The sequence below is a fragment of the Camelina sativa genome, chromosome 17, assembly GCF_030686135.1.
Source record: "Camelina sativa cultivar CO46 ecotype springtype chromosome 17, ASM3068613v1".
NCBI classification, from domain to species: Eukaryota; Viridiplantae; Streptophyta; class Magnoliopsida; order Brassicales; family Brassicaceae; genus Camelina; species Camelina sativa.
The window spans coordinates 16,849,853-16,873,970 of NC_141896.1; the positions used below are offsets into that span (position 1 = coordinate 16,849,853).

At 36.0% G+C, this 24,118-nt stretch overlaps 3 protein-coding genes and 2 pseudogenes across 5 annotated transcripts; all 5 read left to right on the top strand.

The window, feature by feature from the left end:
• Positions 1 to 2,543: 2,543 nt before the first annotated feature.
• On the top strand, positions 2,544 to 4,337 carry LOC104756900 (berberine bridge enzyme-like 6 pseudogene; annotated as a pseudogene). The gene has a single exon (XR_015586249.1). The product of XR_015586249.1 is annotated as a berberine bridge enzyme-like 6 pseudogene (transcript).
• Positions 4,338 to 6,460: 2,123 nt separating this feature from the next.
• LOC104756902 (berberine bridge enzyme-like 4) lies at positions 6,461 to 8,241 on the top strand. Its single transcript, XM_010479556.3, has one exon. It carries the CDS (start codon positions 6,500 to 6,502, stop codon positions 8,090 to 8,092), a length of 1,593 nt encoding a protein of 530 aa, XP_010477858.1. The 5' UTR covers positions 6,461 to 6,499; the 3' UTR covers positions 8,093 to 8,241.
• Positions 8,242 to 12,023: 3,782 nt separating this feature from the next.
• On the top strand, positions 12,024 to 13,140 carry LOC104756903 (uncharacterized). The gene is made up of 3 exons (XM_010479557.3): positions 12,024 to 12,191; positions 12,341 to 12,406; positions 12,662 to 13,140. Exons 1-3 carry the CDS (start codon positions 12,150 to 12,152, stop codon positions 12,908 to 12,910), a joined length of 357 nt encoding a protein of 118 aa, XP_010477859.2. The 5' UTR covers positions 12,024 to 12,149; the 3' UTR covers positions 12,911 to 13,140.
• A 2,357-nt stretch (positions 13,141 to 15,497) lies between these two features.
• Positions 15,498 to 17,327, top strand: LOC104756904 (berberine bridge enzyme-like 3 pseudogene; annotated as a pseudogene). Its single transcript, XR_015586625.1, has one exon. The product of XR_015586625.1 is annotated as a berberine bridge enzyme-like 3 pseudogene (transcript).
• A 2,437-nt stretch (positions 17,328 to 19,764) lies between these two features.
• On the top strand, positions 19,765 to 24,041 carry LOC104756905 (pre-mRNA-splicing factor ATP-dependent RNA helicase DEAH10). The gene is made up of 13 exons (XM_010479560.3): positions 19,765 to 20,180; positions 20,290 to 20,339; positions 20,447 to 20,527; positions 20,624 to 20,840; positions 20,939 to 21,356; positions 21,462 to 21,665; positions 21,771 to 21,931; positions 22,049 to 22,234; positions 22,410 to 22,641; positions 22,731 to 22,930; positions 23,018 to 23,152; positions 23,265 to 23,478; positions 23,656 to 24,041. The coding sequence occupies exons 1-12, from the start codon at positions 20,119 to 20,121 to the stop codon at positions 23,446 to 23,448; spliced, it is 2,130 nt and encodes a 709-aa protein (XP_010477862.2). The 5' UTR covers positions 19,765 to 20,118; the 3' UTR covers positions 23,449 to 23,478; positions 23,656 to 24,041.
• Positions 24,042 to 24,118: the final 77 nt, after the last annotated feature.

A 24,118-nucleotide genomic window follows, 5' to 3' on the forward strand; every position in this document is an offset into this window, starting at 1 on the left:
AAATCGGTTACCCTTTTTTTTGGGTATTGCCTGAGAATCAACCAAGCATAATGTAAAAAATATGGAAACATCATGTTAAAAATCAAATAGTTAAGAAGTGTCAACTTGATTTGGTATGGTAAAAAGCATGTTAAGAGAAAAAAAGGAATCCCCGCACCTTGCGAACCAAATCGTTTATCTCAGGACAAGAGAGAGGCTGAACCAATCCATCTTCAAGTGGCTCTTTAGATTGGAGGTCATTCACCTGTTCTTTTAAAGTCTCCACAATCTGCTTAGCCTTCTTGTAGACAATCTTGCCAGTTTTCTTACTTTTATAAACATCCTCAATGAAAGCCAGCATATTAGGCTCGACTCCACCATTTTCAACAGTCTTATATACATGGAAAAAGAACATGATTAATATGATGTAAAGAAATTCAAAAATTACCATTTCATCTTTACGTCTATAGAATGATTTAGCTCCATTGAAGTGCACTGGAATTCCTTCACCATCTGGGTTGCTTTTCCTTTTTTGTGAGTTTGTTGCTGCCAATTCTGCAACTTTCTCATCACACCAAAGATTAATGTACTCCTTCCATAAATCATCTGTCATATGTATAGGTTTCTCTTTCTTGCATTTCCATTTTTGTTTCCACTCAGCTAAGTTCTTAGAGAAGGAATAGGCAGCTTGTTTCTCAAACTCTTTCTCAACTATTTTTGTTATGCTGGGATCCCAGTTAAACTCTTGCTGAACAAAAAAAAAATACATGAAGTAAATAACAAGAGAAAAACATGATGTGAATCAAGCATATATTATAGAAGGAATCTTACCGCAAAAGCTTGAAACCACCGTTTTTTAGTATCAGGGGGAAGAGAACGATATGTCAAGCAAGCAGGTTTGACATCTGTTTTTTGCATTCTCAAGATAGACTTTGTAATTACACCATATGGATCACGCTTAAACCTACACAAAACCAGTTAATAACATCAATAACTAACCTAATCTTAACTAAGAAATCTAGAATATAGGTTTAACTTTTAATTTACCAAATAGCTCCTCGCTCCACTTTGGGATGAAGATACTTTAGAGTTTCACGTCCTGGAGCAATGAAAAGGTCCTCCACCGAAGCTGGTGGAACAGAACTGCTTGCAGCGGCTGCAGGAGGAACATTGATTTCAGAATCTGTAATACTACATCCCGGATCTTCAATTACGAAAGGCCTATAAAAATTGTGAAACTCTGGTGTTGAGCTAGTAAACTGTTGTGACACATATTGGAGAAATGCATCACGGTCGAAGTTCTACAATGAGAAAACAGAGCTGTTATCATAGTAATCTCTTGGAAGTAAAGAGCGCTCTTTTGCAACTACATTGAATTAAGAATTAAAAACAAAAACGAAACTCTGTCTCGAAGTCATCTTAAACTACACTTTACAGGAAGTAGTTGTTGCGAACAAATTAAAATCATGAAAAATCCAACACCACAAAGAATAATTTATGAGTTTGGATAATATATAAAACAGGACACAGTTTTTTACTTTCGAATACGACCTCCCAAAACGTTGGACCGGCTCTGCTCGTCGATAAACTCACCGTTTTGTTCAGTGTACAAACCTAAAACTGTTTCAAAGAAAGCACATGGAATTAGGTGGGTTTTCAAATCTTATCCTTGGAACCCTCCGTTTCAGCATTTCTATGCTCAGTTGAAGTCTTCTTCTTAGAACAAGTCTTTGATTTGACTTGTTCTTGAATCGACTTTTTCTTAATGCTTTGAATTCAATCTAAATAACCCCCCACATACAATTGTAAATACATTTTGCGTGTATAAACGTAAGAAACGGATACATATGACGTATAAACGTACTAATTAGTAATTACCACTTTACCATGACTTATAGTTTAGTAGGTTTATGACAATGTCTATGTTTTTTTATTTAGATTTAACCTGACAATACATAGTGTCGTCGTTGGGAAAAAAAATATAATTAATTAGATTTATGTATTTGGTACTACTGAGAGAACAAACAATATAATCAACGTTTCAGCTATTTGAAAAGTCTATTGCATGTAGTTATTATATATATAAAAAATGTCTATTTCAAAATTTACGGCCCATGTATGAAATCATTTGTAATTTTCAATCATTATCCACTAATATTTAAGTCTAGAGGAAAATTTAGTGCATCATAAAATAGTATATTCTACATCATATTCAACGAATGAAGTCTCACTCACCTTACGTGTCCATTTATATAGTATCGTTACCGGTCTTTGTATTCAACCTTCTTCCACTAATGAAATTTGCAATATGTAATACTTGAGATAATACAAACTACAGTTAGTCACAACAATTGTGAAATATAATCATGAAAACCATTCCCAGTCATATACGTTAAAATGTCATTAGCTTTCGTCAAAATAAACACCTACAAGTGGACAAAAGAAAATTTATAAAGTAAACCTATATGACGAAAGTCACGAAACAGAGGTCACTTTTAAATAAGTTTTCACTCTACACTTTGATCCTATAAAGTTAAATCCTAGTAGAGTCGTAGGACATACTACTACACAATAGATTAAAAATGAGAGAAGCACTTTTTTTCCTTCTTTTTTTAACCAACAAGATTTCAAAGAAGTTCAATAGTTGCTCAAAAAAGAAATTAGGAGCATTTTGTGTTTTGTGTGTTGTTCTTCTTATTTCGGTTTTAGAAGCACCAGTAACAAAACCAAATTTTGAAAACTTCGTCGAATGCCTACGAAACCGGAATAGTCCGGAGAATCCAATAACCGATGCCATCTTCATTGCCGATAACACCACCACCTTCTTATCTTCTTACGAGTCATACACGAAAAACAAGAGGTTCTCGAGCCCTAACTTTAAAAAACTACTAGCAATCGTAGCGGCGAAACACGTATCTCATGTTCAAGCCACGGTGGTCTGCGCAAAGTCCAATGGTATCCAGATACGTATACGAAGCGGTGGTCATGACAACGAGGGTTCTTCTTACATGTCGTCTGTGCCATTTGTCATTCTCGACATGCACAATTTAAGGTCTATTAGTGTTGACTTGTCTAGCAAGAAAGCATGGGTTGAAGCTGGTGCGACCTTGGGAGAGCTCTACGTAAAGATCAATGAGGCAAGCCAAACCCTAGCGTTCCCGGCTGGCGTTTGCCCTACGGTAGGAGCAGGTGGACACATAAGCGGTGGAGGGTTTGGAAATCTGATGAGAAAATTCGGAGTTACAGTGGATCATGTCATTGATGCTAAATTAATTGATGTCAACGGCAAGCTCTTGAATCGAACTACCATGGAAGAAGATCTATTTTGGGCGATTCGCGGCGGTGGTTCAAGTTTTGGAGTTATCCTTTCTTGGAAAATCAACCTCGTCGAGGTTCCAAAGATCCTGACAGTGTTTAGAGTTAACAAAACATTGGAACAAGGAGGCACTGATGTTCTCTACAAGTGGCAGCTCGTCGCTAACAAATTTCCTGATAGTCTTTTCATAACAGCATGGCCTCGAACCGTAAGTGGAACAAAACCTGGCGAGAGAACCATCGCGGTTGTATTCTATGCTCAGTTCTTGGGTCCAACAGATATGCTGATAGAGATAATGAACAAGAGCTTCCCTGAATTAGGGCTAAGACGTGAAGAATGTCACGAAATGAGCTGGCTTAACACGACGTTGTTTTGGGCCAATTTCCCCGCGGGTACACCCAAGAGCGTCCTTCTTGATAGGCCTATGACGAATTCAATATCGTTTAAGAGCAAATCGGATTTTGTTAAAAAACCAATCCCCAAAGAAGGACTGGAGAAGCTTTGGAAGACAATGTTTAAATTCAACAATAGTGTCTCGTTACAATTAAACCCTTACGGTGGAGTGATGGACCGTATTCCAGCGACGGCCACAGCTTTTCCTCACCGGAAAGGAAACTTGTTCAAGATTCAATACTCTACGATGTGGTTGGACGCAAACGCCACAGAGAGTAGCCTAGCTATGATGCAGGAGCTTTTCGAGGTTGCGGAACCGTACGTGTCAAGTAATCCGAGAGAGGCGTTCTTTAATTTCAGAGACATTGATATTGGAAGCAATCCGAGTGGTGAGACAAATGTCGATAAGGCTAAGATCTACGGATACAAGTATTTTTTGGGTAATTTGAAGAGATTGATGCAAGTCAAAGCTAAGTATGATCCTGAGAATTTTTTCAAGAATGAGCAGAGTATTCCTCCTGTTCGTGTAATGTAGTGATTACTAGTCTTTTATCAAGTTACGTGGGCATGTGGTATAGGCTTTATATCTATATGTAGTTGTTATGTTTAATAATAATTAATAACTCAATAAAGAAATTGATTTAGTATACGTAGGTATCCTCATGCATGCTCATCACTCTCATTTTAAATTGTAGGAATGTACATGTTTCTATTTTATTTTATGGATAGTGGATTGATGTTGCAAATATACTACAATCCACTCTTACTAAAACCTCTACAATTTAACTTCAATGCGTGGCCGACCCGAAGTATTTTCGGGAAATCCATATCCTTTTTTATCCATTAACAAACACGTATATAAAAAAGTTTATAATCACAATTTTTTTTAATGTTAATGTTTGAAAACACTAGTTTTTAAAGGCTTTTTGCTTCTAAAACTTTTAGCCCATGTCCCTGGTCCAATGCTATGTAATCGAACACGTCTATTCTAACAAGTTTATGGGCTTATACATCTTTTGCAACTATAATTGAACTATGCTAAGAATTTTACAGTTTTTAAACTACATTTTAGGGGGATTAGTTGTTATGAAAACATGAAAAAGAACCACAAACACAAAGAATAAGAGTATAAGACTCATCATAAAATCCGACTTTTCAATAAGTCTGAGACATATGACACATTCTAGAAAAATAAAATTAAATTTGACTCTAAAATGTCTTATTTAGCCATGCATGACTCTTGACAAAAATCTGTAATTGAAAAATAAAAATTAGCTCACTGCTCTCTCATCAGGGTAGGACGACAAAAACATTTAAACTATTATAATTTTTTTTCTACAAACAAATTATTACATAAACATCGTCAAATATATATATATATATATATATATATATATATTTGTATATCTTTCTCATTATATGGCGCATAATATAAATGATTATAAATTATTGGCATTAAACAACAAACAGGTAAGCATGTAATCAATATTCAGACTCCGTTATTTTTAATCATAAGTATTCTTAAGTTATAGTATATCTTTTGTGTGCATTTTTAATTTTCAATTTATTTTATAAAGCTTTTTTTAAGATTCATATGGAGAACACTGATATGAATTTCTTGAGACTTCTACTAGGTACACAATCTCTTCGTCTATAAACATTATATAAAAAAAAATTATATTGTTGAATCGTTTTTTTTATAAATCTAAAACTCAATCTTGTAATTCTTAACCGGGAACAAGGTGGTCTATTAATAAAAAATAATTTATATTGAGAAAATCAACGAGACTTTAGGAAAATGATAAATTGGCCAATTTATGTACCAACAAATAAAGTGAGTTATCTAATGAACTTGACGAATCCCCTATTTTCTTGAAAAAGTTATAAACAATAAAATCAATACTATATATCATACTTTACCGAATATCACATTTCATATAAAATTTTCAACATACAAATGTTTCATAAATAAGTTATATATAATTTAGAAGCATCACAAAGACTAAATTAATTTGAAAGCATTAAGTTATAACAAAAGAAAGTAGATATAGTATACATGCGCATATATTTTTCAACGTACAAAGGATTCAATTTTGTGGTACATACAAGCCTATAATAAAATACAAACAATCAACGTTTATGCCATAAGAAAAGTCAATTGGACGTTATATAAAAAATTACGGTCATCACATTAATTATGGAAAAACATTAATTAGTATTTTACAACAATACAAACGTAAATTTGAATTCAACGAGGGAGAACAAAAAAAAAGAAAAAAAAAAGCAGGAATTGGAACTTGGGATAGAAGAGAAAGGAAAATTCAGTGCATTCTAGATATATTTTTGACAGAAAAATCAAAGAAATTCGATCGTAATTGTTTTAATAAATGGATTGGTATCTTCACTATGTTGTCTATATGAAAGAAGTCTCACCTTACGATTCCATTTAAAAACTTGTATACAAGTTTCAATTACCAAAAGGTCCAAAACTAATAATCCCAAAACATGTGAGATGGAATGTTCAATTGACGCGACTCAAATGTCTGATGCTAATCACGAAAGCGATTCCTCTGTAATATACTATGTAATATCCATAAGCTTGTTCAAAATAAACCTACATGTTCACAGAAGAAATTCAAAATACCTACATTTTTATATAACAAATTCAAAGTACACCTATGTGAAAACTGAAAAGTCAATGTTTTTTTTAACATGACACATTTCTGTAGATTTTGCTATAAATTAAAATCCGATATAGAAGCGTAAGACATAATTACGATAAAACGAAAAATAAAAATAAACAACAACAAAATGAAAGAAGCACTTTCAGTTTTATGTCTTGTTCTTTTTGTTTCAGTTTTAGAAGCAGCAGTAACGAAACCGATTTCTGAAAACTTCTTCGAATGCCTTCGTTACCGGACCAGTCCGGAGAATCCAATAACCGATGCCATCTTCACCGCCAATAAGACCACCACCTTCTTGTCTTCTTACTTGTCATACACGAAAAACAAGAGGTTCTTGAGCCCTAACTACACAAAACTACTAGCCATCGTAGCGGCGAAACACGTATCTCATATTCAGGCCACGGTGATCTGCGCAAAGTCCAATGGCATCCAGATCCGTATCCGAAGCGGTGGTCATGACTATGAGGGCCTTTCTTACATGTCGTCTGTACCATTCGTCATTCTTGATATGTACAATCTCAGATCAATTACTATTGACGTGTCAAACAAGAAATCATGGATTCAAGCTGGTGCAACTTTGGGAGAACTCTACACAAAGATCAGTGACGCGACCCAAACGTTAGCGTTTCCAGCTGGCGTTTGCGCTACCGTAGGAGCTGGTGGGCACATAAGTGGTGGAGGTTACGGAAATCTAATGAGAAAATACGGAATCACTGTGGATCACGTCATTGATGCTCAGTTAATTGATGTCAACGGCAAGCTCTTGAATCGAGCTACCATGGGAGAAGATCTCTTTTGGGCCATTCGAGGTGGTGGTGGTGGGAGTTTCGGAGTTATCCTCTCTTGGAAAATCAACCTTGTCGAGGTTCCAAAGATCCTGACAGTGTTTAAGGTTAACAAAACATTGGAACAAGGAGGCACTGATGTTCTCTACAAGTGGCAGCTTGTCGCTACTAAATTCCCTGAAGATCTTTTCATTAGAGCAATGCCTCAGGTCGCAAACAGAACAAAACGCGGCGGGAAAACTATCGCAGTTGTATTCTATGCTCAGTTCTTGGGTCCAACCGATAAGCTGATGGCTATAATGAACCAGAGTTTCCCTGAATTAGGGCTAAAACGTAAAGATTGCCAAGAAATGAGCTGGCTTAACACGACGTTGTTTTGGGCCGATTACCCGGCCGGTACTCCAACAAGCATTCTTCTAGATAGACCTACGAGTCCAGGAGATTTCTTTAAGAGCAAATCGGATTACGTCAAAAAACCAATCCCTAAGGAAGGATTAGAGAAGCTTTGGAAGACAATGTTGAAATTCAACAATTTTGTGTGGATGCAATTTAACCCTTACGGTGGAGTGATGGACCGGATTCCGGCAACCGCCACAGCGTTTCCTCACCGGAAAGGAAACTTGTTCAAGATTCAGTACTTTACGACATGGTTGAATGCAAATGCCACGGAGAGTAGCCTGAAAGAAATGAAGGGGTTTTATGAGGTTGCGGAACCGTACGTGTCAAGTAACCCGAGAGAGGCCTTCTTTAATTACAGAGACATCGATGTTGGAAGCAATCCGAGTGGCAACACAAACGTGGATGAAGCTAAGATCTATGGATCCAAGTATTTCTTGGGTAATTTGAAGAGATTGATGCAAGTTAAAGCTAAGTATGATCCTGATAATTTCTTCAAGAACGAGCAGAGCATTCCTCCTGTTCGTGTATTGCATTGATATTACTCTTTTATCAAGTGAATAAGTTATGTGGGCATGTGTTATTATTGGCTTATAGCCTATAATGTAGCTTTCATTATTGTCCCATTTAACCTTACGATCATTGTGTCATATATTTCTATCATTACTCAATAAAGACTTTTACGAAAGACATTATCTTTGAACATATTTTGATATATCCTTTTTCTGTTTACGCTATACAAGAAAGTAGAAACCATGACCATGAGGGTTGCTTTCTCCAACGCGTTATTAATTATTATAGCCATATATAGCTATAGGGGTAAGCCGTAATATTCTGATATGATTCGTTTGTAAGAAATTCTTTTGAGTTTTTTTGCTACTGATATCAATTATGAGGAGCACATCATTTCTTCAAGTTGCTATCTATTCCAAAATCGAGCTCCATCTTTCTTTTTTTTCCCTTTTAGCTATGTACTTCTGCTGTTGAATTTCTTGCAGCTTTGAAGAAATCTCGGTGAATTTTTGAGGATGCCATCAATGGCGCAAGGAGAACTCGAGAGGATCTGTACAAGACAGTAAGCCAAACCTAGATTCCCAAAGCATAACTGCTACAACGCAATTCTAGGATTACAAGATATAGTTAGAGATATAATTTTTTTTTGGTAGAAGAGAGGGAGAAAACCTCCCCTGATTTATTCAATATAAACTAAGCTTACAACCAAACATTACGTGGCAAAACAGCCCCATTCTCATCATCCAACAAAACTGCTCGGATAGAGTCAGGACAAGACACCAAAAAATGAAAACCCAAAACTAAAGCAAACGCATAGTTCGCTAACCCATCTGCCAGACGATTAGCCTCCCTATACACATGAGTAACCCGAACTAACCAGTCCCTTGCGATAAAGGCATGGCACAATTGTACCAGGAAAGAGAGCGGATGAGCCTCGCTTATCCCTGCCTGAATGAAACCTACTACCAACTCCGAATCCACCTCCAATTCCACACGTCGAATCCCACGCTCCCAAGCTATGGCCAGCCCATAATACACGCCCCACAACTCCGCCATCGGAGCCGTACACCTGCCTATATTGAGTGCAAAACCACACACCCACGCACCCCTCTCATCTCGAAGGGCTCCACCAGCCGTAGCAAGACCCGGGTTTCCCCGTGACGCCCCATCCGTCGAAACCTTAAACCAACCAACCGTTGGAGGTTTCCAACCGATCAGTCGCTCCACCGATTCCGCCCGAGCATGTCCGCCGGCAACGAGATCATGAGCCCTTGTAACTTCAACAGCAAGTTCCCTCAAAAATCTCACCCTATCCCGGCACACACGATATTCACCAAACACATTCTCACACCTCCATTTCCAACCCCACCAAGCTGCCACACTAAACAAAGTCGACCAGGCAGATCCACCTACAACCTGCCCCTCTTGCAAATTGCCAAATAACCACTCAAACAAAGACTTTGAGAAGAATTCTTGTTGCTTACCCCGCGGAACCAGCCTCACCCAAACCCCGTACATTGCCGGGCAGTCCCTCAACACATGTAATATCGACTCCATAGCTCCCTGACAAACAAGACACACCGCATTTTCACCCATATGCCGACGCACTTGCTCCACATTCGTCATCAAAACTTGTTGACTAACCAACCATAAGAACACTCGAACTCGTTCTGGCACCACCACCTTCCAAATCCGATCATAGAACTTTGCCATGCATGGTCTCGGCTCTATATCTCGGCGCAACACAGCATAGGCTGAACTCACCGTAAAACCACCACTCGCGGTACCTCTCCAAGACAAAGTATCCTTTCGCCCTGGGACTCCCTTAATCACCACCGCAAACAGTTGCAGCCGTATATCCACCGGCAGGTACTGCTCCAGGCGCGACATATCCCAACCCACACCCTCTATCCAATACTCCTCAACCCTCTTATACAATTCATCCTCCGGAACCCTTACTACCGCCCATCGTACCAACGCGTCCGACCCCATCCACCTGTCCAACCAGAACCGAATCGAACGACCATCGCCTGGCACCCAACCGAGTCCCAACGATACAACCTCTCTAAGACCCACCCCCACACTCCTCCAAGTCGAAGACCAAGTTCCCTTCGGCACAACCCACGATCCATCCTGCACATCCCCAACTTTATATTTACTCCGCAAAACACGAGCCCAAAAACTCGTCTGATCATGCAAGAGACGCCACCCGACTTTCGCGAGGAGAGCCCTGTTCATGTCCCGTGCACCACGCAAACCCAAACCCCCCTCACAACGCGGCCGCTAATAATCCAATATGAAAGCCCTAAAACTAATTAGAAAACCATTCAAAAAGGTATAACATGTATCAAAACAAAGACACGTTTTGAACCCTAAAGCATAACTCTGGCAAGTGGCAACCACAAATTTAAGCAAGAAACAATTGTCCGCCGCTTCCACTTTCCAGCATGATTGGCTCGAAGATCACAGACGGCCCATCCATATAGCATCACGGTTTTGGCTTCGGCTTTGGTGTGATGCTTTTGGTTTTTGTTTACAGTTAGGATATTCTCAAATATCTTTTGGTGTATATTTTTGGGTATTATTCCTTGTTCTAGATAGATACAAATCTCTTATTGTATTTTTCTCTTATTGTCGATGTAAACCAGTGCACAAAAAAAAAAAAAAGATTTAAACCAAAGGGAGAATATGAAAAAAAATCGTGCGGTTCGTTGAGCGTTACCACCACCAGTTCTTCTTCCACTGTAAATGTTACGAGTTGCTGCCTCCATCAAATGATTCATTGTCTCTTCAATAACTTTAAATTTATCGACCACAGAGAACTTCAACTTTTGAAACTCATCTTGGATTTTACAAAGGCTGGCCTCCACATCTTCAATGTGTCCCATGTTGCTTCTCATACCATTGGAGACTGGTTCCGGCTCACCGTAGAAATGGAATATTTGCTCGTCATCATCATCGTAGACATCAAAGATAGGGGCTCCATAGATCTCGTCGTAGAGATCCATGGATTCTTGGTTTTTTTTGGATAAATGTTTTGATAGATCAAAACAGAGATGTTTTTGATACCACAATGTGGTCTGGATCAAAAACAGAAAGAAACATAAAGATAGAAATGCTCTGATACCACTGATAAGAGAGGTCCCTCCTACACACGAAGAGAATGTGTAACACACATAACAAATAAACGTTTCTTTTGGCAAAGCAAGTCTATCCTTCATTTGCTAAGCAAATGATGTTTAAATACACAAAATAGAAGACATATATTGCGGATAGACTCGTATCATGTGTTGTGTTTATTTTTTTTGGTAGGCATGTGTTGTGTTTATCTTCTTCTAGTTGATAAGGACTTATCGTCCTGTATTTTAGGGTCTAGAGTCTATCGTTTGTATAGAGTTTCTTGTATAAATACTTTTGTTTGAGAATTAATAAAGTTAAGTTGATTCGATATCTAATTCTACAACATAAACTAACCACTAAATCTACAGTTAAGATACGTGACTAAGTGGAGATGCAATCAACTATCAAGCTGAGTATGATCAAGGAGCTTTACGATGTTGCGGAACCCTACGTGTCAAGTAACCCTAGAGAGGCGTTCTTTAGGTGTAATAACTAATAAGTACTGTCTATTAACCCAAAACTCTGGTAAAAGAAAGAAAACAAAAAAAAAAGCATTTAGGGAAAGAAAGGAAAAACGTATTCGCTGTGACACAAATAAAACTAAAAAGACGCACACCACAGTTCGAACCGACACCAAAATTTGGGCATATGGAGGAGAATTAACCACTGCACTACCACAAGTTTTCCTAATAAATGTTCGGTCAAAATAAATATATATATTTGATAGTGAAAGCCGTTGCTTATTGGGCTTTAGCTCAGGGCCGGGTCTGGGTCCGATTGACCTAATTCCATATTGTATTTTAACTAAACGAGGGCCCCTGAATAACCCTTCTGTTCAGGGCCTTCAGGCTGATGCGCGCCGCACTAATGGTCATGTTATAGAGTCGAAATCTGAAGTGTTTTCGGGATTGGTGTTTAGGAAACGCGTAGTCAACGGTGTCCAAATCCGAAACGGCCGTGATCATGGCTGATAAGGAGCCTTTCTGGTGGCTCAACGACCCCAAGGTACGTCGTCTCGATTTTGCCTCTTGTATTCACAATTCGATGACAATTGTTTACTTCCAGGATTTTATCTCTTTTAGCTTAGTTTTTGTTTTCTTTGGTTCTCTCTAAATAGAGTCGTTTCGTTTGTGGTTTACTACTTCTGGATACAGATCCCGAGATACCGTCCGAAATTCAGAAGAAGACGACCGTTGAAGGCTACTGAGCCTTCATGCAAGGTATGTTCGATCATATTACCCTAGAGTTTTTTTTCTTTTAAGTTTCAATTTTTGTCCTTCTTTTACGATTGTTAAAAGTCATCATTAATCAATAATAAACTTTTTTTTTGATGCGGCGCTTATATATATATATATATATATATATATATATATATATATCTGCTGTTTCATTTTGAATATGATCGTATTTCAGACAAACAACAAATTAAAAAACCCGAACAATATGTTACATGTTTCTTTCATTCTTGTTTTAAGGATCAAAACGAGCTAGAGATTAAAGAAAGTTTAGCTCTCGAGGCTGCCGAGGTTGCCAAGGATGACCGTGATACTGCATTCATGGATGTTATGACAGGAGGCAAGACCTCGATTCCTGAAGGAGGAGATGACACAGAACATGCAAATGTTGGAGGCAGCTGCTCAGACACGTGCACGGTGGTTTCAACATCAAAAATGGAGTGTTTGAAAAAGTGTGATGGCAACACTAAAGGACCGTCGTACCCGTAGTTCGAGCTCTTAGTCGAGAAAGGGGTGTGACAGGAGATAAGGGTTTAGGTAAAACCTCCGACGCGCCAAACCCCAGCCCTGTCTAATGAAGTTTCTAATTAAGATTTGGTGTTTTCTTTTCCGCATTAAGGTTTTGTTGTTTTTTCCTCTACTTTTCGGTTTAAGTTTATATACTTTCCCTATATATAAGGGTCTCTCTTATGATCAATAAGAAATCAACTTCCAACAAAGAGACAGCTTTGCCTAGATGTTATGTGCCCTCCTACGCCTACCCCTACTGACACATACATTGAATCTTCTAAAATGTCGATTTGTGTAATCAAAAACACATAGCAATGTCAAGTATCAAGAGAACCATAGACATATGAACACTGAACTCGAAACAGATTGAAGACATACTACACATATTTTGTAGTCTACCGTAAGTGTCAAGTAACCCTAGAGAGGCGTTCGTTAATTTTAAAGACATCGATACTGGAAGCAATCGCGACAAACGTAGATAAAGCTGAGATTTACAGAAACAAGTATTTTTTGGAGAATTTGAAGAGATTGATGCAAGTTAACACTAAGTATAATCCTGAGAATTTCTTCAAGAAAGAGCAAAGTATACCTCCTTTAGTATATTGTAGTAACGTACGTCTTTTGTTGTTGTTGTTGTTGTTGTTTTTTGTTGTAGTATAACGTCTCTCTTTTGGGTAGATGTTCTATCAGTGTAAGGGCATCTTTATAGAGGAAATTATTTTGGGTATTCTTAGAGTAAATATATTATGAAAATAATATAAGATCGGTAGTTAAGATCTTTTGTTAAAAAGTTAGTTATTGGAAGAACAAGTTTAAGATCATAAGATTTAATAATATAATATTCTTAAACATATTACAGTTATAAAAAAATATAAAATAACATTTAAATTGCAAACTTATAAAACTTTTACTAAAATTCAAAATACAATACTAAATTTTATGAAACAAAAAAAACATTAAAGATAAAAAAAAAACAAACAAACATATTACGTAATTAAAGCACACAAACATTTTATTTAATTAATACATAGTTTAAAGTCTAAATTTTAATTTGTGAAAAATTGTTTGCAAAAGATTGTATCCATTCACAGATTGCCACGTCAGTTTAGAACTGAGCCAAGATCAGTTCTACATCAAGAACTGATATTGGTGTTCTTCTGCCACTATTCCTTATATTTATAATTTTAATGGACTAAGAACACCCCTCATATTCTCCCTATAAAGATGGCTTAATGAGCTAGTTACGTTATGTGGGCATGATGTTGTTTATAGCTTATGTAGTTTTTTTACTATTGTCAATAAAGCTTTTCATGAATACGATCGAAATGGATAGATTATTAGATTAGTTATTTGAACAATGGCTTTCGCCATGAGATTATATTCAGAATACGTGGGTACGTTCTTAAGCATGCTCATTAATTACTTTCATTTAGTATTAAATGTTTCCTTGTTTTTTTTATATGGATTTGAGGTTGCAAATTAAAAAACCATCAAGGCTATTTTACTTCAATGCAAGGCGAACCCAAGTGTTTTTGTATGTACAGTATAGCAAAAATGAGCTGAAAATATTATTTAGATATTTATTACAGTACATACTTGACGTTACTGAACAAACAACGTAAGCAATAAAGAAGCAGTACAATTAGGTGTAAAAGGAATTACCAACAGATTAATTATCAAATATCAGAAGTAAATTAAAATCGTATAGAAGGCGGCATCAGCATGAAGTCATTTCTAGTATGATACTATTGACTTCCCAATTTATCACATCTTTAAATTGGGAAGTCAATAGTATCATACTAGATTAGAAACATTGCAAATCATATAAATTTTCAGTATACGAATCTTTCGCAAATAAGTGAATAAAAAAAAAAAAAAAAGTTAAAGTAGTGAAGCGTCACAAAAAAAAAAAAAAACTAATATGAAAAACATCCAAACAACAAATACAGTTAAATGCATACGGATTCAAACTCTTAACATTAATATTACGCCAGTACCACTTCAGCAGATAACGTTTCAAAGAAAAAAAAATCATTTTAACGTTTTGGAAAAAGCATCGACTTTTCTGGCTCTGCTATAAGAAAAGTCAGTTGCACTTTTAAAATAACTTAAGAAGTCTATTATATCAAGATTTCTCCCACACTTCTTGACCCCAAAAAAAATAAAAAATAAAGTCAACAGGAATTGAATGAGAAAAGAAGAGGAAGATTCAGCATAATATAATCAACAAAAACTAATCGCGATTTATTTTTTAAGTTATAGATAGGTTTTCTTTTTTATATTACTATACAAATAAAGTTTCAAAACCTGTCGACAATAAAAAAATAAAGTCTCACCTTAGGTTGTTGTAATTTCCATTTACAAAATCGTTGTAATCTACATACCTAAGATAGTGACAGTAAAGAAGTGCCCCCAGTAATATACATTGTTGTAAATTTCCACCAGTTAAATTGTTCAAAACAAACACCTACAAGTTACGAAAAGTCAAAAAATTATATTTCAAAGTACGCCTATTTGGACGAGATAGACAATTTAAATATGATTTTGTCTCTGTGTTGGCATTTCTATCAATTAAAATCCTGGTAGAGCGACGTATGAGAATAACATAAACAACAACAAAATGAAAGAAGCACTTTCTGTTTTGTGTCTCGTTCTTTTGGTTTCGGCTCTAGAAGCAGCAGCAGCGAAACCAAATTCTGAAGGCTTCATTGAATGCCTTCGCTCTCGGACCGGTCCGGAGAATCCAATCACCGACGCCATCTTCACCGCCGATAACACCACCACCTTCTTGTCTTCTTACGTGTCATACACCAAAAACAAGAGATTCCCGAGCCCTATCCACAAAAAACTACTAGCCATCGTAGTGGCGAAACATGTCTCTCATGTTCAAGTCACGGTGGTCTGCGCAAAGTCCAATGGTGTCCAGATCCGTATCCGAAGCGGTGGTCATGACAACGAGGGCCTTTCTTACACGTCGTCTGTGCCATTTGTCATTCTCGATATGAACAATCTGAGGTCTATTACTGTTGACGTGTCAAGCAAGAAAGCATGGGTTGAAGCTGGTGCGACTTTGGGAGAGCTCTACGTAAAGATCAATGAGGCAAGCCAAACGCTAGCGTTCCCGGGTGGCATTTGCGCTACGGTAGGAGCTGGAGGACACATAAGCGGTGGAGGGTACGGAAATATGATAAGAAAATTCGGACTCACAGTGGATCATGTTATTGATGCTCAATTAATTGATGCCAACGGTAAGCTCTTGAATCGAACTACTATGGGAGAAGATCTATTTTGGGCCATTCGCGGTGGTGGTGGTGCAAGTTTTGGAGTTATCCTCTCTTGGAAAATCAAGCTCGTTAAAGTTCCAAAGATCTTGACAGTGTTTAAGGTTAACAAAACATTGGAACAAGGAGGCACTGATGTTCTCTATAAATGGCAGCTTGTCGCTAACAAATTCCCTGATAGTCTTTTCTTGAGAGCAATGCCTCAGGTCGTAAATGGAACAAAACACGGCGAGAGAACCATCGCGGTTGTATTCTATGCTCAGTTCTTGGGGCGGACCGATGAGCTGATGGAGATAATGAACCAGAGCTTTCCTGAATTAGGGCTGACACGTGAAGATTGTCAAGAAATGAGTTGGCTTAACACGATATTGTTTTGGGCCATGCATCCAGCCGGTACACCGAAGACAGTCCTTCTAGATAGGCCAACGGATCCAGTATTCTTTAAGAGTAAATCTGATTACGTGAAAAAGCCAATCCCCAAAGAAGGAATAGAGAAGATTTGGAAGACAATGTTGAAATTCAGCGATATTGTGTGGCTGCACTTCAACCCTTACGGTGGAATGATGGACCGGATTCCGGCGAACGCCACAGCGTTTCCTCACCGGGAAGGAAACTTGTTCAAGGTTCAATACTATACGACATGGGAGGACGCAAACGCCACAGAGGCTAGCCTGAGTACGATGAAGGAGCTTTACGAGGTTGCGGAACCGTACGTGTCAAGTAACCCGAGAGAGGCCTTCTTTAATTACAGAGACATCGATATTGGAAGCAATCCAAGTGGCGAGACAGACGTGGATGAGGCTAAGATCTATGGTTACAAGTACTTCTTGGGGAATTTGAAGAGATTGATGCAAGTTAAAGCTAAGTATGATCCTGTTAATTTCTTCAAGAATGAGCAGAGTATTCCTCCTGTACGAGTAATGTAGTAATGTTAACTCTTTCATTAAAAGTAGAATTGGGAGGAAAAAAAAGTATAATTAAGAGGAGAGATACTGGTGAGTATAAAAACAAATAATCCCCTCTCTTCTTTCTCTAAGAAGGTCTATAAGTCAGATTATAACCTTATGTAATCATTATTCTCCCAAATTGAAGAATTTTTTTATTTAAAATTTAAATAATTAACTAATTAAATTATAACTATTAAAATATTATTATATAAACCTTAGTTTTCAAAGTTAGTAATTTATATAATCGCGACATATGTCAATTATATCGATAATATTTCGATATGTGTGAAAAAAAAATATCTAATAATTATAAGAAAATTAAAAATAATAAAAATAAAAAGATTACAATTAATATTTTTGAAAGTATATAGAACCAAAAGTAATCTATTATATCACTAATTCTAATAGGAAAGTTATCTATTAAATTACTAATTTCAACAGGAAAATATGTGCAATTAATAAGGAAAATATTTCCAATTTAATTGCAATTATTATTTATTATAATCATATAGTAAAAATAATGTTATACAGAAAAGTGATTAAAGTATGAAAAGATTTAATGTGTGAAAATTAGTGATTAACATAATGTAAGAAAAATAAGATAATCAAAATAAGAAATCAATGTAATTTTCTTAAGTTTTTCAATCAGTGAATGATTAAATAACGTATTCAATATTAATATGTTATTATATAAACCTTGGTTTTCAAAGTTAGTAACTCATGTCACGACATATCAATTTAACAATTAAAGATTTTATCATGTATTAGACAAAAACTTTGTTTCAACATATTTGTAAATTATAAGAAATTAAAAATTTAAACAATTTAATAAATATGAAAAGATAGTTCATATATGTATATAAAAATAATACTAATTTTAATTTTAAATTTACTAATTCTATAAGAAAAAGAATTGAGAAAATTATACAATTAATTACTATAATACCATAATTAAATAAATTGTACTGTTAATTATTAATCCTAAAAGAAAAATGATTGTAGATACTCACCTTTACATAAACAAATAATTTTCTCATAATAACATCTTTGAATTTTTGATTAATTTATGATATTGTTGGACAAGTAGTAAAACTATTACTTATGAGATTACAAAATATGAAACAAATATATTTAAAATATGAGAATTTGTTAAAAATGCCCCTTTTGATATACCCCTTTTCAAAAATGACCATTTTACCCTTAGATGAAAATTATTTTATTCAATAAAAAGAAAAACAAAATTTTCCCGCCAAAAAATTTCTGACATATTTTCCCGCCAAATTTTTTTCAAAAAAAATTTCCCGCCAAAAATTTTTTTGTCAAAAAACTATTGATAAAAAATTTCAAAAAAAAAAATTTTCCCGCCAAAATTTTTCCCGCCAAAAAAAATTTACAAGGTTTTTAAAAGGTTTTATAAGGTTTCTACCTTATAAAAGCCTTATAAACACCTTGTAAAGGCTTTTACAAGATTTTTTAAAGAGTTTTAAAATGTTTTTTAAACAACTTGTAAACGCTTTTACAAGCTTTTTAAAAGCATTTACAAGGTTTTTAAAAGCGTTTACAATGTGTTTAAAAACCTTTTAAAAACCTTGTAAACGCTTTTAAAAGTTTTTTAAAAGCATTTACAAGGTTTTTAAAAGGTATAAATTTTAATATTTTTGGCGGGAAAATTTTTCGATTTTGGCGGGAAATTTTTTTTTTTTTGGCGGGAAAAAATAATGTTTTCGGGAAAATTTTTCGATTTTGGCGGGAAAAAAAATTTTGGCGGGAAATTTTTTTGGCGGGAAAATATTTTAGATTTTGATGACTGTACATTCTTGCTGTCACTCAAAAAGGGTAATTTGGTCATTTTGTATATAAAGAGGGGTAGTTTTAAAAATGGTCAACATGAAGAGGTATTTTTAAAAAGAGATATGGAAAAAGGGGCATTTTTGAGAATGCCCCTTAAAATATTGTTACTTTTTCAAATTTGAGATAAAATTAGCTTTCAGTTTTTTTTTGATAATTATATTTTATTAATTTTTAGTTTTTATAAAATATTAAGTAAGGTATAAATTTGGTACAAAGCACATTTTTTTGATATGAAAATCATAAATGTTGATTGATTGAGTGCATATAATTAAAATCTAATTATATTATCATGTAATAATATACAAAAAAATTGTATTGCAAGATGGAACGTGTAAACTTTAAATCAAGTTTTAAAAAAATCAAATGAAATAAAAGTAATATTTTAAATACAACTTAAAATTTCAAATATTTTTTTTATATCCGCGTTAATACGCGGGTCTAATCTAGTATAATATAAGAAACTACGAGAGTCTATGTGCATTGCACATGCTCTTAGGATCTCTTTGTTGTATTCATCATTACTCAATAATTTTTTTTATGAAATCATATTTTAACAAAACACTTAATGATAGATAAATCTTATACGTTGTAAGCAATATGACTTTTGGCTTTTGAACCATGACCATTGACCATGGTGCTTTGTGATTGTGAAACCATTTATGTATGAGGATTGATTAATTAACCCTAACCCAAAATAAATAAATATAGCAAATTCAAAACATAATATATACACAAAATCCCAAACCTAAACCCTAAATAACAAATCATAAATATTTTTAGAAAACATGCACTAGCTAGATTCGATCCCAAACATTGTAATAATCCACACACTACAAAAAAAAAAAAAAATCAAAACCATCTTAAACCGGTTCAACCGTCCGGTATCTGAATCGAACCAACCAAATAACCTAATTTTTGTTTCTCCCTGACATAGAGAATCAAACAAGACGCACGAGCGAGAGTAAAGGCCATACACATCGTCTCTTTCAACTTGCTGTTCTAATCAATCGAGCTCGATTTTAATCACTCCTGTTGTTGAATTTCTTGTCCGACTCTGAAATCTCTTCGTATTACTGTGAAGAAACCTCGGTGAATTTTATTTTGGGGGATGCCATCAATGGCGCAAGGAGAACCTCGGAGCTCTGTACAAAACAGCAAACCGAACTTCAGGTTAGTCTCTCTTACTCTATACTATCAACCATAGTGTTCTGATATGATTACCCAGAAAAGAAAATTGAATTTTTTTGCATAATGATTTTGCGATTGAAACTTATCACAGCATGAGGCAAAAAATAGCAGAACATAGAAAGTCTCTTCCTATTGCTTCAGGTGCGTGTTATTACAAACTTGGTTCTGTCTTTCTTTTGCCAAATTTTTGTGCTTTTTTTTTGTTTCATGGCTAACTCTGTTGGTGTGTTTTGTATGTCTTAATCCAGTGGAGAAACGTTTGATTGAGGAGGTTCGAAAGAATGATATTTTGATTATTGTTGGTGAAACCGGTAGTGGGAAAACTACTCGTAAGTTCAATCTCTAGTGTGTTTTTGCTTGGAATATATATAAAGTGAAACACCAAGTATTTTAATTGATCTTTGTTTATATTTCTCGTTATGAAGAATTGCCTCAGTTCCTATACAATGCTGGATTCTGTCGAGAGGGAAAGATGATAGGGATAACACAACCGAGACGTATCGCTGCTGTGACTGTTGCTAAAAGGGTAGCTGAAGAATGTGATGTTCAGTTAGGCCAAAAGGTTGGCTATTCCATTAGGTTTGATGATACTACTTCTAATGTTACTAGGTTGAAATACATGACAGATGGATTGTTGCTGAGGTAAACAAAACCAGAACTTTATTGTAGACTAGTTTTATTATTGGTGATCTCTCTCTGTTCTAACAAACATTAAAAACCTTTTGTCAAAATCTCTGCAGGGAAGCGCTGTTGGATCCTCATCTTTCTAGATATTCAGTTATTATTGTCGATGAAGCTCATGACAGGAGTGTTCATACTGATGTTCTGCTGGCCTTGCTGAAAAAAATACAGCGGGCTCGGTTGAAGCCTGTTGGTGAGAAAACTGAGATTGGTAATATGGCATTACAAGGGCAGACAAAAACAAGGGATGAGAATGGTCCTCAGCAGAATGGTGTATTAAGAGGTTGTCAAGGTAGGAAATTATCTCCGTTGAAGCTGATCATTATGTCTGCTAGTTTGGATGCGCGTGTTTTCTCTGAGTATTACGGTGGTGCCAAAGCTGTTCATGTGCAAGGGCGACAATTTCCTGTTGACATTCTTTACACTGTTCATCCTGAATCTGATTATATAGATGCTGCCTTGGTCACCATATTTCAGGTTATTGATTTTGTGACCTTAATATCTCTCTCCTGCCTCTACCAGCATTTGAGGAATGGAAATTTGTAGTCATAGTAATACTAATTCTGCGTCTAATTATCTTAGATTCATATGGAGGAGAAGCCAGGTGACATACTTGTTTTCCTCACTGGGCAAGATGAAATCGAATCTGTTGAGAGACTTGTCCAAGAAAGACTTCAGCATTTACCTGAAGACAAACGAAAGCTACTGCCAATTCCTATCTTTTCTGCTCTTCCATCAGAGCAGCAAATGAAAGCTTTTGCTGTAGCTCCGCCTGGTTTTCGCAAGGTTAGAGAAGTTTAGCTATCATCTGCTTATTTTGGAGATTTGGTTGTCAGTTGTGTTGTGGTGATAATAAAACCAGTCTGAGTTATTTTTATTTGTACATTTTAGGTGATTTTGGCCACGAATATAGCAGAGACATCAATTACAATTCCTGGAATAAGATACGTTATAGACCCTGGGTTTGTTAAGGCACGAACCTATGATCCAAGGAAAGGCATGGAATCACTTGATGTTGTTCCAGCATCAAAAGCACAGACGCTTCAAAGAAGGTACCTTATTCTATATTCGTTTTTTCTTTCCATTCAAGATGGTTATAGATGGCAAAAGTTGAGTTTTATCTACAATTATATATATGCTTTCTTGTTTATTTTTGGCTTTTACTTTAGTGGACGCGCAGGACGTGAGGTTCCTGGGAAGTGCTTTCGTCTTTATCCGGAGAGGGAATTTGAGAAACTGGAAGACTCAACTAAACCAGAGATCAAGAGATGCAACCTCTCAAATATCATTTTGCAGCTGAAGGCTCTGGGAATTGAGGATATAATTGGATTTGATTTTATAGATAAACCTTCAAGGTATTTCCTTTTGTCGTGTATATTCTCTTATACTGAGAATATCGGTGGTTTGGTTTAATGGTTGCTATAACTAAAGTAGTTTAGGGAAGTGTGACTCTCATAGCTGAAGCATTTATTCTCTAATGGTTTTTCATAAACACTTTGTTGATCTAGATTTTCATCTGATTTTAAACAGTGGTGCGATTGTAAAAGCATTGGCAGAGTTGCACTCGCTTGGTGCCTTGACGGATGATGGTAAACTAGAAGATCCCGCTGGCTACCAAATGTCACGGCTCCCACTGGAACCTATTTACTCCAAAGCTCTAATTTTGGCCAATCAATTCAACTGTCTTGAGGAAATGCTGATCACTGTTGCCGTGCTCACTGTGGAGTCCATATTTTATGATCCGCGTGAGAAGAGAGAAGAGGTGAGCATACCAAAAGACCAGGAGATAGTTTTATTTTCCTTTATATTAATAGTTGATTAAAGCAGCCACTTCTATTCTTTGTTTCGCAGGCAAGAACAGCAAGAAACCACTTCGCTAGCGTTGAAGGGGATCACCTAACTTATCTTAGTGTTTACCGGGAGTCAGATGAGTTCTTGGAAAAGAAAAAAGTAGCCGGCAGTGGAAACAATCTTGATAAAATTATGAAAAAATGGTGTAAGGAGAACTTTGTGAATAGCCGTTCCTTGAAGCATGCTCGTGACATATATAGGTAGGTTATGCCTTCTTTGTAGATAATTACAGTTGATAGTTATGCCTTATGATGAATTATGATAATGACACAAAAGGATTGTTGCAGGCAAATTCGTGAACATGTTGAACAGATGGGGTTTAATGTGTCTTCATGCGGTAATGACATGCTTGAGTTTCGTAGATGTCTTGCTGCATCGTTTTTCCTTAAAGCAGCACAGAGACAATTGGACGGTACATACAGGTAGGTTACCTATGGTGGTTCGTTTAATTTTTGTAACATGTGTAAATACTCCTATTATGCTCTGCTCTTTTCATCTTAACAAAACTTCCATTGTCATCTAATGACTTGATAGGGCTTTGGAAAGTGGTGAGATTGTCCACATCCACCCAACTTCTGTTTTATTCCGTGCGAAACCTGAATGTGTTATATTCGACGAGCTCATGCAAACCAGCAAGAAGTACATCAAGAACCTCACAAGAATTGATCCCTTATGGTTGGCTGAGTTAGCTCCTCATCATTACAAAACAGCAGAGTGAATTTAACTTGTCCCCTTTGCTTATTTCAAGGTAAAACACAACAATATCTCTCATCAGTTTTTGAAATTTTAACATGGCATAGAGAGAAGATTTACATCTTTATTCCTCCGTTCCTAGAGTTTACAAGTTGCAGACCAAAGCATCTGATGAACAAGAAAGCAAAATCCCTGGTTCTTTTTGTAATCATCATTTCTCTGTTTGATGCAGATAAAACTATTTATATTCTGATGGGAGGTCGAACACTGATACCACTGGAGACTGATGCTGAACATTTAAAGGAGATGCGTTCGGTTGAAAGAAGATGACTGTGGCTGAGCTTAGCATTAATTATTAGGAAACAAGAAGCTTAATCTATGTTCATTTATAGAGCTGGAGACACCTAACGTTTCAGGGAAGTAAGGTGTGTTTATTATTGTATCTTGTAATAGATTTATACCTTTTTGGCTTTCGCCTGCACTCGACTCATCTTGAAAAGTCAAAACAATGTGCCCTCCATGTTCCTCCACTATACATCTGTCTCTCCATCTTGGCAACCAAATTTTGTTTACATTTTTTAATCATTTATAATAAAGTATCATCTTATAATGTACAAACATTCCAACTCTGAACACAGTTATTCTCATATATATTCCTCAATACCAGTCAGATTTAGTCAAAGCAATCAATGCTT